Source organism: Archocentrus centrarchus, chromosome 20, assembly GCF_007364275.1.
Source record: "Archocentrus centrarchus isolate MPI-CPG fArcCen1 chromosome 20, fArcCen1, whole genome shotgun sequence".
NCBI classification, from domain to species: Eukaryota; Metazoa; Chordata; class Actinopteri; order Cichliformes; family Cichlidae; genus Archocentrus; species Archocentrus centrarchus.
The window spans coordinates 31,850,279-31,866,810 of NC_044365.1; the positions used below are offsets into that span (position 1 = coordinate 31,850,279).

Sequence of the window (16,532 nt, forward strand, 5' to 3'; positions counted from 1 at the left end):
TGTTGGCAGCCACCAGGTAAAAGGAGAGCACTGCACCTCCTTGTGATTGCTTTGGTCACTAGCAGATTGCTGCAGTAAGTTTGCACAGAAGACACCATCAGGCTGAGAGGTAGTGAAACTGGAAACGGAGACCATTTGCTTTCAAAGTAAAAGCTGCACCTTTTGAAACATTTTGGTTGCTTTGAAGCTGTAAGGTTTCCACTTCCATCACACTTTCTGAACTTTCACTACAGCTCGTCAAGAAGTTTGAGAGTGTTTGAAGACAAGTTGCTGTCTTCCATGCAAACTCCGAGTGACAACAGCAATCTGACAAATTTATCAGAGGGTCAATATCATTGCAGGATATTAGCTGTTTACCGATCTATCAGTACTGCCAATAAATGAAAGACTTGATAAGTAAAAAAAGACATGGAAGAAACACCCTTCAACCATGTCATGAGTCTTGATGTCACAGTTTGTCCATCAGAGGGCACTCTGCATCTTCCCTGTCAGCAGCACCACAAAGGCAACAACCAGCTGATCCAAGCAGACGCAGGCAGAGCATAGATGAGTGAGTAAATAACTACACATAATAAATGTTAAGCAAATCTGTTTATGTTTCAATATATCTGCAGATATATCTGGTTTTTAAATCACCAAATATCAGCATCAGTCTTAAAATTCCTGTATTGGTTGGACTACAGTGCATTAGTGACCAATGCAATCAGGAGGTTTTGGTGCAATTTCACCTAAAGACTACCAGAAACCTCCAGCAACCACTCTCCAACCAGTTGGAGGTCTCCAACCTGTGTCTGAGCCTGAGGCCTAAAAGTAACGAATGGATCTGTGTTGTATTTATTTTTACTGCTTATCAAATACTTCTTTAATCTTTTAAACTTCTTTAATTAAGTCATAATTTCAGGGTTTTTTTTAGTTAGCTGGGCTCATGTTTACACAAACACCCTTTTTACTGCAGTAATATACCTGGGGTAACTGCAGGTCTACGCCTGGTAGGAAATCAGTAGCACCTTAGTTATTTCTATTCCAGGAAAACTATGTTAAAAACTATGTACATGCTATTGTGTACTTTTTAAATCTAATAATTCCTGCACCTCTCTGGTCACATATACTGACACTGAAGTAGTTTAAGGTGCTGTGCACGGCCTGCAACACTGCTTTAGTATTTAATGTAAAGTCTTCCACGTGCACAGCGTGATCTTAGGACACGGGTGTTTTTCAGTGTGATGGTTTGTTAAAGTAAAGGAGGGTGCTGCTGCTGATCTAACAGAGGCTTGAAGGTGATTTAAAGTGAGCTGGTGACCCTCAGAGGTGACCTGAGATCAGATCATTCATGTCCCCTGTTGCTTTTTTTCCCCTCAGACTGTGCAGAGCGTTTGCTGTAACAGCCTGACTGCCACTTTAAACCTTATACTCAACATTGAATTTTAATCAGATCTGGTGAGTCTGTAGCTGCTTAAATGGTAACAAATCTAATTGTCCTGAAGTGCAGCTTCATATTTTTGTATTTTATGACATTTCCAACCTTAACACTGAAATATGCTCCCAGAGAGCTTCAAACCCTGCTTTGGCAGCGTGTAGAGACACTTTGGTACTGTCTCTGCTCCGCAGTACTAATGTACTAATGTAATACTTGTGCATGAAGCATCACGTCATCTTTGAGTCTTCAGACTGACCTTATGCTACTTTATGTTGTGTTTTAGTGCAACTAATTTAGTCCTGTTGGAGCTTCATGGGGCTTTAAATCCAGTTTAAGTTTAAAATAATGTCTGTGTAATAATAAAATCTGATACCTTTATATTTGTGTATTTTCTTTTTAAACCTCTCAATTAAACACAAGCTTTTATAGCCCTTCTGCGTCCTGCTGTAGTGGTTTAATATTCGTGCACAGAACATTACTTCATGTTTGTGTCTTCAGAGTCGCACAAACTGGTTTCACTTTATTGCTTCCTGGTGTTTAAAATCCAATTTAGTGTCATAATAATGTCCCCGAGTCATCAGCAGCTGCTGCACTAATATAAATCTAATTTCATATTTTTGTCCTTTATATTTTAAACCTCTTGATTGAACACTGGTAACACATCCATGACAAGCCCAACAACACTGCAACACTCGGCAGCTTATAGTGACACTTTAGTCCTTTATAGTACTGCTGTGGCCTGTAGTACTGCTGTAATACTCCTGCATAAGGCATGAATGCATATTTGTGATACTTTGTTGCGTTAGTGTAACTTTACTGGGTCCGTTTAGCTGCTGCTCACACTGGTTTCATAAAGCCTTCAGATCTGAACCTTCTTGCTCTGAGACTGAAACAGCTGTTACTGCGTCCTGCTGCAGTGGTTTAATATTTCTGCACCGAGCATGACTTCACGTTTGTGTCTTCAGTGACATAAACTGGACTTTATGCTGTTTAAAATCTAATTTAGGCTCACAGCGATGGTCCTGCAGTCACTTAGCAGCTGCTGTCATTATTAAAACCATCTATTTTTTTTACATTTTCAGCACTTTAACGTGACTTTGTCAGCCCGAGCACATGTTCGGTGTTTCCTGGTGTGCAGACGTGTTTCTTGTGGTACTTTATGTTGTATTTGCAGCAGCTTTCGGAGCCTCTGCCTGGCGGAGACTTAAAAATGTGTGTTTTCGCATCAGCCTGCATCCTGTGTTTGTTCGAAGCTGCTGCGGTGCCTGCAGCCCGCAGTCAGCTGTCAGTCAGTGCGGGACAAACCAAAGCTGCTCACCTCTCCAGCCGTCCCCCCCAGCGGCATCTTCTGCCAGGGATCCGCCAGCTGAGCCAGAGGCATCTTCTTCTCCTCCTTCTTCTTCTGCCTCTACTTTTTCTTTCTTCTTCTTTCTTCCTCTCTCCTGCTGCTCGTACCTCCCTCAGCCCAGCCGCCTTTCCTCCTCTTTCTTATTCTTAAAAAAAAAAATGTTTCAAGGTAGTAGTCCACTTTCAGCGTCGGCACAAACCGAACCGACCGACCAACCGACCGAGCGGAGCCGAGCGAACAGGGGCTAATTCCGGATCTGCCGCGGCGCTGAGACCGCCCCTTCCTCCGGAGACACGGAGAAGAAGACGAGGAGGAGGAGGAGGAGGAGGACGCCCTTTTTCGGAAACTGATTGACTTTATCTGTTCCTCTCTCTCTACCCCCGCCACGCTCTCTCTCACACTTCCGTTGTTTCCCAATATGGCGGCCGGTGTCGGCTTACCTGTCCGTCAGAGCGCTGCGTCACGGCTGCGTCACGACAACAGGCGGCCTCCGTACTTAGGTAATAAAGGAGTGAACGGACACGTCCCGGAATTTATGAATAAACAGTCTGATTCATCACTAACGCGCGGTTTTTATTTTAATGCGCATGTTGTTACTGCGAGTTCACAGCGGGACGCCGAACTGCCTCCATCAAGCAATCCATCAATCAATCAAGAGACACGTGAACACATCACCTTAAAAAGATCAAAAATGGCCACAAAACACCCAAACAATAAGCCACATGACCAGAAAACGCACAAAATACACAAAAACGTGCAAAGTGGTGACAAACTACCTCAAAAATAAACTGCAAAAACATCACGGAGCAGCACAAAAATAACCCCAAAATACTCCAAATGACCCAAACAGACACAAAGTGACCCACGACTGCAAAAACATCAAAGGCTACGAAAGGAAAAAAGTAGCACAAAATACCCCAAATCACCACAAAAATACTCCAAATGACCAGAAAAAAATCACAAAGTACTCCAAAATAAGCCAAACATACAATAAATGACCATAAAAAAATGCAACATTTGCACAAAAGTACCTCAAAAATACTAATAATAAATGATCCAAAAAAACTACTGTAAAGGATCACAAACATACAAAAAATGAGTGCAAACCGCCAAAAATAAACTGCAGGACTACAAAAACGTGTAAAAATAAGACCCACAAAATGCCAAATTACCAAAAAAAAAAAAAATTAGACAATAAAAAATTTGTGATCAGAAAAAAGCAAAATGAAAGAATACACATTAATGCAAAGATGACAGCTCTGTGTGTGTGTGTGTGTGTGTGTGTGTGTGTGTGAGAGAGAACTCAAACATGAGCTCAGTTTGCAAAAATAAAAGTTTCTTTGTGTGCAGTCTTCACAGTGTGTTGTTACAAAATCCAGAAGATTGTTAATAATTTTCTATCAGAAAATTTTTTGTGTTTTCTCGGTGGTTTAAATTTGTAGCATTCAGTCAAATAAGTCCAGACACGTTTTTATTCATATTATGAATCCGACAACAAACAGAACAAAACTGCTGCAGAAACTCTGATTTTTTTCTGCAATTAAACAAACTGATTTTTCGTTTCACAATTGAATTAAAAAAAGCTTCATTTTCAGCCCGATGGCGCCACCTCGTGGCTGCGGACGGAACAGCTGAACACGGCTCATTATTGCTTTTAATTTGAAGCCTTTTGATTCCATGTATGTGGGGTGGCTGTAGCTCAGGAGGTAGACCAGGTCACGTACTGATTGGAGGGTCAGCGGTTTGATTCCTGGGTACTCAAGGCTGCCTGCCAATGTATCCTTGGGCAAGATACTGAACCCCAAGTTTCTCTCTGAGTGCGAATGTTAGATAATTAAAAGCACTTAGCTCAGTTAATCATGTTAGTGCTTGTGTGCATGGGTAAATGTAAACGTGTTGTATAAGCGCTTTGAGTGCTCAGACTGAGTAGAAAAGCGCTTTATAAGAACTAGTCCATTTACCATATTTGGACATATTGTTACCACACAGATATGTTAAACAAATAAAGAGTAAAGTTGAGCCTCTGATATTTCACTGTTACAAAGAAAAATCAAACCACTTATTTTATTTTAAAGTTTTATTTTATTTCACAGCCTCAGTTCCCACCATTCATACAGGTAAACAGGAAAGCTTCACACCTGTACAAGCTCAGTAACAGCAACCTTTAAGGAACCCAGAGGAAAGATTTTCAGACTCATTCTTCAAACCCCTAAAGTGCCCAGAAAATATCAAGTGTAGTGCATCCATTCACCTGCGTTCAGTTACCTGCACACATCAGCATGTCTGTCTCAGCAGCAGAAGTCGAGCAGGTGAATTTTTATTATTTATTTTAAATTGGTGGTAAAGGTGAAGTCGCCAGTTATTTTTTGTTCCCACAGGTCTGTGCGGTGAAGCAGGATTTGGGGCTAACTGAAGGTTTTAGTGTTACGGCAGTTCACCTGTTAGACCCTGCAGACTTTACCTGCTTCTGCATACGAGATCAACACATTCACATTCTGACCAATCAGATCTCGAGGAAGTAATCATTCCCGGAAGATCCCTCAGACCTCGGTGTGTACGAAGGTCTGAAGCTTTTAGAGACGGTCTAAAGTCTCGTCTTCAGCTCAGCTTCTTTTTAACCTTTAGGTCACAAATCGTTTTAAGCATTAATATAAACTATACCACCAAAAGTATCCACTCACCATCCAGATCACTGAGTTCAGGTGTTCCAGTCACTTCCACAGGTGTATAAACCAGCATGCAGACTGCTTCTACAAACATCAGTGTCTGACCTCACAGATGTGCTTCTGGAAGAATGGTCAGAAATTCCCATAAACACTCCTAAACCTGTGGAAAGACTTCCCAGAAGAGCTGAAGTTGTTACAGCTGCAGAGGGTGGGCCCACATCATATCAAACCCTCTGGATTAAGACTGGATGTTACTCAGGTTCATGTGTGTGAGGGCAGACAGTGGATACTTTTGGTGGTGTAGTGTAGCAACTGTATGCTGGATGCTGAACCTGTTTCAGATAAGGAATTTCTGTGGATTGGAGCTCCGGCCTGTGATTGCTCATTAAAACAAAGGTTAACGTACACATTTATTACCAAACATCACGTTTGCATTTCCCAAGTTTAAAGTCACACTTTGAGGGAACAGCTACACGAACATTAAAATGCTGGATCAACATGGAGGAAGGTTTCTGAGGACATGTGTCAGGTGTTTGTGCGTTTACAGTGCAGCCCTGCAGCATGTTAACATCTGACTCCACCACCAATAATACTTTGTGTGTTTCTACATTAAACTATAAATAAATAAACAAACAAACAAACAAACAAACAAACAACACTGGCATGTTTCAGGTAAACGCCTCAAAGTCCCGTCGAGGAAAAGTCGAGGAAGGAGGTGCTGAATGTGTGGGTCAAAGCTTGGAGTGTATTTGTGTGTGTGTGATTTGAGTCTAGCTGACAGACTTGAGTTTGGACCAGGGGTTTGTCCCGCGCACTTCCAGCGGCGGGTCGCTGGAGAAGATGTGGTTGCACAGCTCCTCCAGCGGGGGCTCCGGGTCCGAGGTGGCGAACTGGGTCGCCTCCTCCACGTGCTTACGGATTTCGATGTCGATTTCCTGCCAGGAGAGAAATCGGGCGCTTTAATCCTGCAGCTTATAAACTTGATTTCCAAGGTTACAGCTACGCAACTCTCCGATTTTATCCGCGTCGTCCGTGCGCGCTCACCTTGAACTCTTCTACAGACGCCATGTTGTGGCTGAGCATGCGCTCCTTCAGCATGGAGATGGGGTCGCTCTTACTCCGGACCTCCTGAATCTCCTCACGAGTACGGTAGCTGCAGGAGGTCAAACCAAACCACAAACATCAGAGATTCCAGACTCACTCAGGGACAGGTAATCCTCTGAAAAGGTAACTCACCTGACACCCGGGTCACTCATGCTGTGTCCATGGTAACGGTAGGTCTGCAGCTCCATTACAACGGGACCCTGAAGAACACAAACTGCTGTGAGACTGCTGCTTCACAGCGACTGAACGCTTCAGACCCTCAGAGTACAACCTACAGGAAGCACTGCACTGTGAGAACCCTTCAAAATTAAAGCATGTGGGTGCATTAGTGCTCAAGTTCATGGTTTTATATTCATTTATATGAACAGAGAAGCTACAAAGTAGCGTTCGATGGTTTACGTCACGTGCTCGTGTTTTTCCAGGGAGCGCAGAGCTGTGAGGTCACCGCTCACCTTTCCAGCTCTGCAGTGATCTGCAGCGAACTTGGTGGCCTCTCTGACGCACAGGACATCCATCCCATCCACCTACAGGAGAGAAGACTTTAAAACTGTGCACCTTCATGTACAGCAAAGTCATACCTGTAACAATCCTGCCGTCTTCCTGTGAGTGTTTGTGTGCAGTATCATACATGAGCATCAAACAGCTGTATGCATGCTCACACCTGCAACTGCCAGGAAGGACTATCAGCCTCCTCCTGTTATAGTCTGGGTCCAAACGGGCCAGCGGCAGTGTACAGCCATCAGACACACTGCAGCCGCTGCCCAGGACCGCCACGTTTACCCGCCGGCCCCTGCAGCTTTCATTTCTCTGCTCTAACTTGTTCATATCTCACTCTGAGTCCGGGTATGAAGTCTCCCCTCTTGTAGTAGTCGGTGCTGGCTGCAGCTCGCTCCACCGACGTCCCCATGCCGTACTTGTTGTTCTCACAGATGAAGATGCACGGCAGCTTCCACAGAGCGGCCATGTTGAAGGACTCGAAGAGTTGGCCCTGATTGGATCAGAGAGGAGAGGAGGTCACATGATCCCTGTTTCTTTATTCTAATTCTAACCTATGAGGACTTTAGATTTTTTAAATCTTACCTGATTGGCTGCTCCGTCTCCATAGAGCGTGATGCACACCTGGTTGTTGCCCTGGTACTGGCATGCCAGAGCGACACCTGCTCCCAAAGGTACCTGCACAGTTCACAGTTGAGTTACTCAAACTGTAACAAGGATGATTAATGATGGAAATGTGCAGCCTGGTCACTGAATGTGCAGGTGTTTAAGCTTTGTTTTTAAACGTGCTTACCTGTGCACCCACGATGCCGTTGCCTCCATAGAAATGTGGAGCGTACATGTGCATCGAGCCCCCTTTCCCTTTGGCCACGCCCCCTCTACGACCTGAGGAGGACAAATAAAAGTGAAGTTGAGGCTACGATCCACTTCAGGTGTGCACACATACCGACTGCAGCGTCTTCCTCTCGCTCTCACCCGTGAGCTCGGCCAGGATCTCTTTCACGGAGATGCCTCGGGTGTACGTGTACCCGTGGGCGCGGTACGCCGTGATCAGGTGGTCAGAGGGGTTGATGGCAGCCTCGATGCCTGCAGCACACGCTTCCTGTGGGAGAAACCAAACTTTCTGCATCTTACTCCACTCACAGACTTGTGTTTGTTTCTGTCTCGTAGTTTGACTGCACTGCTGCATTCACTGAGACCTGGATCTAATACGTCTGAGGCCTGAGTCGTTACAATCAGCAGCTTTGAGTGAAACCTGGTCACCTGAAGAAAGGTGTGAGTGAGGGCTGAGGTGCCTGGGAGGGGAGCTCAGGACTGCTTTGTAAATGGGGGACAGCTGGTGATGTAATCCACCTCCTCTGTTCAGTGATGGCCTGATTGTAATGATTGTAAATACCTGGGTGTCTCTGCCCTTTGGTTTTAGAATTGGATCTAATAAAACAGAGTTCTCCTTCCTGGACTGAAGGTGTTACCTGTCCATCGTACAGGTGACAGAAGCCTCGGATGATCTTCTGCTTGTAGAGCTGGTCGGCTTTGAGCTCCATGCGCCTCACCGTCTGCATGGTGCGGTAATACTGCAGGCCCTGTTCCCTCGTCAGCTCCGCCTTCACCGGGGGGCCCTCCTCCAGGCCGTGCAGGTCACATTTCTAAACAGACAAACATGAACTGAACGCCTGACACTGAAGAGACGGGTCATCTGATTCTGTGCCCACCTGAGGAGAATATTAACATTATTTTGTTTCATTGCTTCTAAAATGAAAGATTGTGTGTTTTGTTCCTCGTGCAAAAGTAAACCAAAGACTTTTACATGTTTGGTCCTTAATTGAGTGAAATTAGGTTTAATAAGCGCTCCTAAATCCAGATTTAGTACTGTGAGCAGGTTTTCCCACAGACTGCTGCATCAGCTGCCGGTGTTTTTAGCCTGAATACGCACCCCTGATAGGACTGATGAGCACTCACGATGGAGCTGCTGCAGAGGTCGTTGTGTTAACAGTTTAACAGCAGAATGAAATAAAAAATGCAGCAGGTGTCGTCTGCTGTTGTATGTAGAGGTCTTTTAATGACCTCAGTCTGTGCTTTAAGACGTTTAACTGGGCTGCTGGCTGCCAGTCTAATCAGAGATTTATGGGGTCAATAAGAAAAACTGATCAATTCCTCCCCTTTCTTTGGTCTGTGGTTGCTATCAGTGATTCTTGTTTCAGCCCACCTTGATGTCAAAGGTCGCCTGAGGGGTGAAGTCAGCGAAGGAGCGGGAGACGACAACTCTGGCTCCCTGAAAGACACAAACACGACCAGCTGAAGATATTTGCATCACTGCAGCATCACAACACGACTTAACGAGAACACAAGTCTTTCCCACTGAGGCTGCCCTCCTCGTCACAGCGGGGGTGGGGGGGGGGGGGTCAGTGGGATCAGACGGGCGGGATCGGGTGGTTCATACACGACTGCTCTCAGTAATCTGTGAAACTGTGGGGGGCGGTAACAGGGAGGAAGGACAAACCCAGTGCAGTATTACACCGTGGTTCATCCAGCCTGACTCTTCTGTGTCCCTCTGAGGAGCTGCAGGACATCAGTGAGCTCTTCCAAATCTCTGCAGGACGCAGTTCAATAATCTGATCTGAACAATTACAGATTAAACATCAGCACTCAAAGCTTTGCTCAGCTGCAGACAGGTCAGGTCTTTACCGCTGAAATGTAACCTGGAGTTCGTGTTTGGAGCGTTTTGCCAGATTTTTCTTGTGCAAAAGTAAATTTCTTTCCTTCAGATTTAAATATTAATCATTAATCTCTGTCAGTCTTTGGAAATGCCGTAACAAATGCTTCAAAAACACTCCCGAGGTTACAGACAGCAAATCCTGGTCTGGCCTGTTTGTTCGAGAGTTTCTTGTCCCAGACTAAAAACAGTCAAACATCGAGAGAAAGAAATACTTCTGATAATCAATCGTTTAAGTCGTGTCTCAAATGTGGGGTCAAACTCAAGATTTGGGAGCTTTTCAGACTTTTAGAGTGAACGATGATCAAAGACAGATGAACTGATCAGGAGGAGGAGTGTTAGTGAAAGCTGACCTGTAAATAACAAACAGGCCTCTCGTGATCTATAAAAGCCCAAAAGAAATGAAATAATTTTGAATGATGATGCACCAATTATGAGATTCTGGGCCAACGACAATGTTTAAACTAAGAATTTGTACAACATGCTGATATTTTGGTTTATTATTTATTGACCCCTTCCTGTGCCAAAGAAATTCCCTCCATTTTAGCCCTTCTTCACACTCCTTTGAGTGCAGGATTAATGTGACAGGCATCCTGTGACCCCAAACAGACTTTGCTACATGAGGTCATTCCTCTGAATTCAGACACATCTGTCCATGCAGCAGCTCGGTTAGGTTCCCCGGCCCTGTTAGTGAGCAGGCAGCAGACACGGAGGAAGCTACACGAGTCCTTACTGGTCCGTCTAGCTGGTCAGCACTGCCGCTAACTAACGGCGCAGCCGCCGCTCTAGTACTGACTGGTGGTGGAGGCGGTTTAGGTGGAAGCCGCTGGGTCTGTGTCGTGGCGGGCGGCGCCGGCGACGTTAGATCGACAAACTCTGACAGGTCACTCAGCAGCTGGGGAACAAAAGGAGCCAACCAATCAGACCAGAGCACAGCAGAGCACGCCCAGTGGAGCTCTACAGGTGAGGACGTGGCTACAGGTGAGAGAGGAGCTGCAGCTAGCTGGAGACAGACATGATGGGCGGAGTCTAAAATGATGAGAGAGACACAGACGGGGACACGGAGACTGAAACCAGCCCAACAGCGTCCACACAGCACTTTGTATGTGGAAGTTATTAATTATTAAACAAAAATCTGCTTAACAATTAAGATCTTCAACAATTAGATGATTTATTAATTTGCACTTCAACTGAAAACTAATCTGAGATTATTAGATTCATCTGCATTGATGCATTTGCTGTTTAATTCATTCAGCTGTGAGGATTTTGATGCACCGTCTTTGCATTAATTGTTATTTTATGTTTAATTTCTAGGATGTTTTTGTTGTTGATGTATTTTATACAGAATTATTTTATTATTGCAGTTATGAGCCAGTTTAAATTAAACTTTAATTTTATGTCATTTTGTTCTTTTAAAATGGATTTTATCCACAATTTTTAACTTTTATTTCTCCATCTATTTTCTACAGTGGCCCAGAGGTGTCAGGTCAAATACAAAAGCCGCAACACGAATACGAAAGCCGCAACGGAAGTGACGCAACATAAGCCCCCCCCAGAACTTTCAATAAATAACTGTAATGAACAACTCGAGGAGTCTATGGAGACGATTTAAACAATTCATGAAGTATAAAACGTCACCAAATTCAGAAACTATTTCCTCCGAAACTGCCGGTGATTTAAACCTTTGCCTCTTATAAAGTTCACTGTCTGTGTTTCGGTGCTTATGACACGTTCTGTCTTCAGGACTTTGCTGCGCGCTTCCTGCTGTGTGACGCAGTGATGCACTGTCAGCTCACCTGTGCAGGTCTCCCTCTGCATCTTCTCCCGTATCCTTTCCCCGAACATAGCAGGCGAGGAAAAGAAACACACGGTTTACCGCCGATGTTAGCGATCAGGTCCTTTGCCTTGCCTGTTTCGAAAGATCCGTTCTCCATTTGTTTTTGTTTTTTGTTTTTTTTTGTTTGTTTGGTTTTTGTTTTGTTTGTTTTTTTTTGGGGGGGGGGGGTCAGGCTAGCTTATATGTCACTGTGTGATGATTGTTGTTTTTATCAGCTGATAACTGATCACTGTGTCATTGGCAATGGAAAATGAGTTAGTGCACAGGTCTTGGCCTGCGCGGCAGCTGTTCAGTACATTGTGAGATTTGTAATATACGGTGGGAGCGCAATTTACCCGCTGGCCATTAATAATAGCGATATGAAATCATCTTGTGGCCGTATAAAATTATATTGGGACCTGGATGTGGCCCGCGGACCTTGAGTCTGACACATGTGCTCCAGCAATTCAGGATCACGGGGGGCCTATCACACCCTGCACAGGTCGGCAGCCTGTCGCAGGGCTAACACAGACACACAGACAACCATTCGCACTCACACTCAGCAGGTAACCTAACCCCGCTAAGAGCATGTCTGTGCACTGTGGGAGGAACCCGGAGAACCCACACAGACATGGGGAGAACATGCAGACTCCACACAGAAAGGCCAGATGGGGGATTCGAACCCAGGACCTTCTTGCTGTGAGGTAACAGTGCTAACCACCATACACCCCCACATTTATTTTATTATTATTTTATTTTTTTAAATGATCTTAACTGATAAACCTTTAGTTTACTTCCAGCTCATTTTAATTTAACTTTTGTTTCTATTAATTTTTGACTTTTTAAATGGACTTTATCCAGGATTTGTTTATTTTATTTATTATCTTTTTTAAATGTTTGCTTATTGATGCTCAGTGTATTTATAGACTGTTTTAAATTCATTTTATTTAATTATTAATTAATTGTTATTATTTAATTGAATTTCTATGATGGTGGACTGCAGCTTCCTTGAGAACTGCTCATCCCAAGAACATGAGCGAGTCATTTATCACAAACAAAATAAATAAAAACTAATTAAAAACATGCAGTTTGAGGGTTTTTTTGTTTGTTTAGGTTTGGGGCCATCGGTGAATCCCCAAAAACATTATTAATCTGAAATGGGACAACACACACACACACAGCATTGCAGGGGTGACAGGCGTCCATTTAGGTGCTGCAAAGCCAGCTTAAAGTGTGGAATAAGAGTGTTTAAATTAAAAAAGGAGCTAAAACACTGAGAAAACAGGCATCTACACACTGCAGCTATGAGGACAATCATAGTACAGTGATTCTTTCAGCTGCACTTCACAGTTAAGCTCCCTGGATATCATCATCATCATCATCATCATCATCATCAGAGCAGGACGGGGCCTGCAGACAAACATCAGCAGCTGCTTACCTCTGACACTGTTTGGGCTCCCTAGGGTTCAGGCGATGGGGAGAGGAGGGAGAGGGGGGAGAGAAGCGAGAAATGAATGGGGAGTCTTTGAGTGATTTGTGTGAATAAAGATAGCAGGAAGGCAGGAGGTAAGAGGTGAAGCCGGCTGAAAGAACAGGGTTCCCACAGGCAACGTTAAGACTGAGGCATTTTCACTCTGGATGACACATTTATGATTACTAAAGCAGTGCCTGTAGGAAGCTTCTGTCACTGATGCACCACAACAAACACTCGACATGCTGCTGGCAGTCCTACTGACCCACAGGGAGGCGCTGATGTGTTTTAAACGGACCCAGCATCTCTTGATGGCCTGATTTTGGACTATGAAGGAAGTCCTGTATCCTGTTTACATCTTATCTGGAACTAAAAGTTTACATTTGGCCTGAGAAACCAGGGGAGTGCACTGCAAAGCCAGATAAGTGGGTTCGTGAGCTTCAGTGAGCTTAAAGTCACAGTATTGAGTGTCAGGAAGGTGGCTAAATCACCGGGCTTTCTAGGCTCAACATACCGAAGCTGCTATCAGAGCAACTGTGTCTCAGACCAGATGTAAACACCTGGAAATAAAAGCTGACATGATTTTTTTTTTGTCTCACATTCATCTTTTGATGTCAAACTCATGTTTTCAGCCTACAGCAAAGAAAGGGTTTGGCCTCACCTGTGTGACTACCTGGCACCAACACGCATGCTCACATAAGGCTTCTAGAGATATATAACAATGCAGGTAGCTCATCTGAGCGCAAAGTTAGAGGTTTACATGGGCAAGATGAACTCAGAAGCCCCTTTATCGCATTTAAAGCGTCCCATGCTGGTCAGTATTGAGCCCATCAGCGCCTGTGTGGCAGTACAAGCTCTTCGTGCTGTGTGAGGAAGGCAGGAAGCGTTCAGGGTTAGAGAAACACCGAATTAGCACCCGGGCTGTGACTGCGTTTGTCACAGCATTAAAGCATGCTGGCATCCAGTCAGCCAATCACACGAGAGCACCAATAACTCATTCTTTCACCGCAACATGCAAACTGCAAATAAAGACTCAAACCAGCCCCCTCTGCTAATGTTAGCGCCTGCTAACAAGGTCAGCGCCCCGAGCCAAACAGAACGAGGCGAGCTAACAGTTAGCACGGCCCGGCCCGGCACAGAAACCGGCCTCCGGCCCCACACCAACCCCCAAAAACTCACCGCATTCCTGCCGGTCATCCTGCACAGAGCGTTAGAGATCATGGCTAACATGGTTTTCATGCTCCACACACGGACGCGACCTGAACCGGGAGAGGATTAATGAAGGATGTGCCGTGTTACTGTCCGAGTTGGAAACGGCGCCGACGTTGCGCCACGGTCCTACACAACATTGGTTCCGCACGGCATGTATCGCCTCCCCATAGACAGATAAATACACTGTGTTCCAAATTATTATGCAAAAAGTGTTTAGGAGTGATAAGGTAAGATTTTTTTTGTTTGTCAGTGAAACCCATTGATGGTGATGTGTATCAGGGCTCTTCATATCACTGAAAGCAATTGCAGACACCTGTGCTAATTAGTTTGGCAGGTGTGTCCAATTAAAGGAAAGACTACTTAAGAAGGCTGTCCCACATTATTAAGCAGCCTACATTTTCAGCCAAAATGGGAAAGAAAAAGGATGTGTCGGCTGCTGAGAAGCAACAAATTGTGGAGTGTTTCATCGTGATCATCGCACAATCAAGAAGTATGTAGCTGATTCAGAGCACACACGTGTGCGCGCTGATAAGGGAAAATTGAGGACTCTTTCCAACAGGCAATTACGTCAGGTTAAAAGAGCAGCTGCAAAAATGCCTTGTCATAGCAGCAGACACGTTTTTGAAGCTGCTGGTGCCTCCAACGTCCCCCGAACCACAAGATGCAGGGTCCTTCAGAGGTTTGCAGCTGTGCGTAAGCCATCCTGTCGACCTCCTCTATCCACTGCAAACAAGCAGAAACGGCTCCAGTGGGCCAAACAATACATGAAGACTGACTTCAAAACTGTTTTGTTCACCGATGAGTGCCGTGCAACGCTCGATGGTCCAGATGGATGGAGTGGAGGATGGCTGGTTGATGGACACCCAATGCAAACAAGGCTACGGTGCCAGCAAGGAGGAGGTGGAGTAATGTTTTGGGCTGGAATCATGGAGAGAGAGATTGTCGGCCCCTTTAGGATCCCTGAAGGGGTAAAGATGACCTCCATAATGTATGTGGAGTCTCTCAAACAGCACTTCCTGCCATGGTTCAAGAAGAAGAACTGTGCATTCCGCAGCAAGATAATTTTCATGCATGATAATGCACCGTCTCATGCTGCAAAGGACACATCTGCATCTCTGGCTGCTATGGGCATAAAAGGGGACAAACTTATGGTGTGGCCCCCATGCTCCCCTGACCTCAATCCCATTGAGAACCTCTGGAGCATCATCAAAAGGAGTGTCTATGATGGCGGGAGGCAGTTCACATCTAAGCAACAGCTCTGGGAGGGTATTCTGTCCTCATGCAAAACAATAGAAGCAGATACCATCCAAAACCTGACAAATTCAATGGAAGAGAGAGTTCAGAAGCTCCTTTCGAACAAGGGGTCCTATGTGCAAATGTAACATCACCTAGAATAAAGTTTTGACTTGAAAACTGTTTGATTTCAGTTTGTAATAACCTGCTAATGCTTATAATTTCACAAATGGCCTTTTTTTTTTTTCTTTATAAAAATGAAAAGGTTGAAAACTCTGCTGTGCATAATAATTTGGAACATGCATTTTGGGCGCATTTTGAGTGTTTTATTTTTTAAAAAATATACTGTTATCATTGGCAGTTTGTTCAAAAACCTTTCAATTGTACTCTAATAGTTGATGACTGGAAAATTACAATGACTGCAATTCATATAGGTAATTTTGAAAAATCAGAGACAATATTACTTGCATAATAATTTGGAACACAGTGTAGATGGTGCCGTAAATTAAACATCTAAATACATATTTTGAAGGTTTTGTAACTACTGGAGTAAAAATAGTTCATAAATATCAACAATCATTGAAAAGTATTTTTACTGTTTTTCATATTAATTCATATTCATAATTAAAGGGTTGAACTTTCATGTTATCTGCACTGAAATGATGGTGAAAAATTACACATTTAGTGTAAAACGAGGTTAAACGTGTGCAGTAACCCTGCTGTCTCCCCACAAGGTGAAACTGCTGTTTTCTAATGTTTATGTGGCAAAATGAAGCAGTGATTGTGCACCAGCCGTTTGGCAGAATCAGAATCAGGTTTATTTTGGCCAAGTATGTTTACACAGGACACGCTGGAGAGATTGTGTATCTCGGCTGGCCTGGGAACGCCTTGGGGTCCCTCCGGATGGGCTGGAGGAGGTGGCTGGGGAGAGGGAAGCTTGGGCTTCTCTGCTTAGGCTTCTGCCCCCGCGACCCGGCCCCGGATAAGCGGAAGAAAATGGATGGATGGATGGATGTTTACACACACAAGGAATTTGGTTCCGGTTGATGGTGTCTCT

The 16,532-nt window shown here is 44.4% G+C and overlaps 2 protein-coding genes across 4 annotated transcripts in view; both read right to left on the reverse strand.

The window, feature by feature from the left end:
* Window positions 1-3,165, reverse strand: part of rps6ka3b (ribosomal protein S6 kinase, polypeptide 3b) — a 64,598-nt gene extending 61,433 nt beyond the window's left edge. Inside the window, exon 1 of the mRNA XM_030756342.1 lies at window positions 2,736-3,165. Coding sequence (XP_030612202.1) covers window positions 2,736-2,798 — 63 coding nt within the window. The 5' untranslated portion in view covers window positions 2,799-3,165. The remainder of the gene's footprint in view (window positions 1-2,735) is intronic.
* Window positions 3,166-5,576: 2,411 nt separating this feature from the next.
* On the reverse strand, window positions 5,577-14,339 carry LOC115799292 (pyruvate dehydrogenase E1 component subunit alpha, mitochondrial-like). Of its 3 annotated transcripts, XM_030756375.1 has the most exons (13): window positions 14,210-14,330; window positions 12,998-13,018; window positions 10,467-10,638; window positions 9,237-9,298; window positions 8,503-8,676; window positions 8,006-8,132; window positions 7,824-7,915; window positions 7,616-7,708; window positions 7,368-7,523; window positions 6,988-7,059; window positions 6,668-6,735; window positions 6,476-6,584; window positions 5,577-6,366 (listed from the first exon to the last, which is right to left on the reverse strand). In XM_030756375.1, exons 1-13 carry the CDS (start codon window positions 14,267-14,269, stop codon window positions 6,202-6,204), a joined length of 1,371 nt encoding a protein of 456 aa, XP_030612235.1. In that variant the 5' UTR covers window positions 14,270-14,330; the 3' UTR covers window positions 5,577-6,201. The 3 variants fall into 3 exon arrangements, with proteins under 3 accessions (XP_030612235.1, XP_030612233.1, XP_030612234.1); XM_030756373.1 differs by lacking the exon at window positions 10,467-10,638 and having other exon boundaries at window positions 9,237-9,302; window positions 14,210-14,337; XM_030756374.1 differs by lacking the exons at window positions 10,467-10,638; window positions 12,998-13,018 and having other exon boundaries at window positions 9,237-9,302; window positions 14,210-14,339.
* Window positions 14,340-16,532: the final 2,193 nt, after the last annotated feature.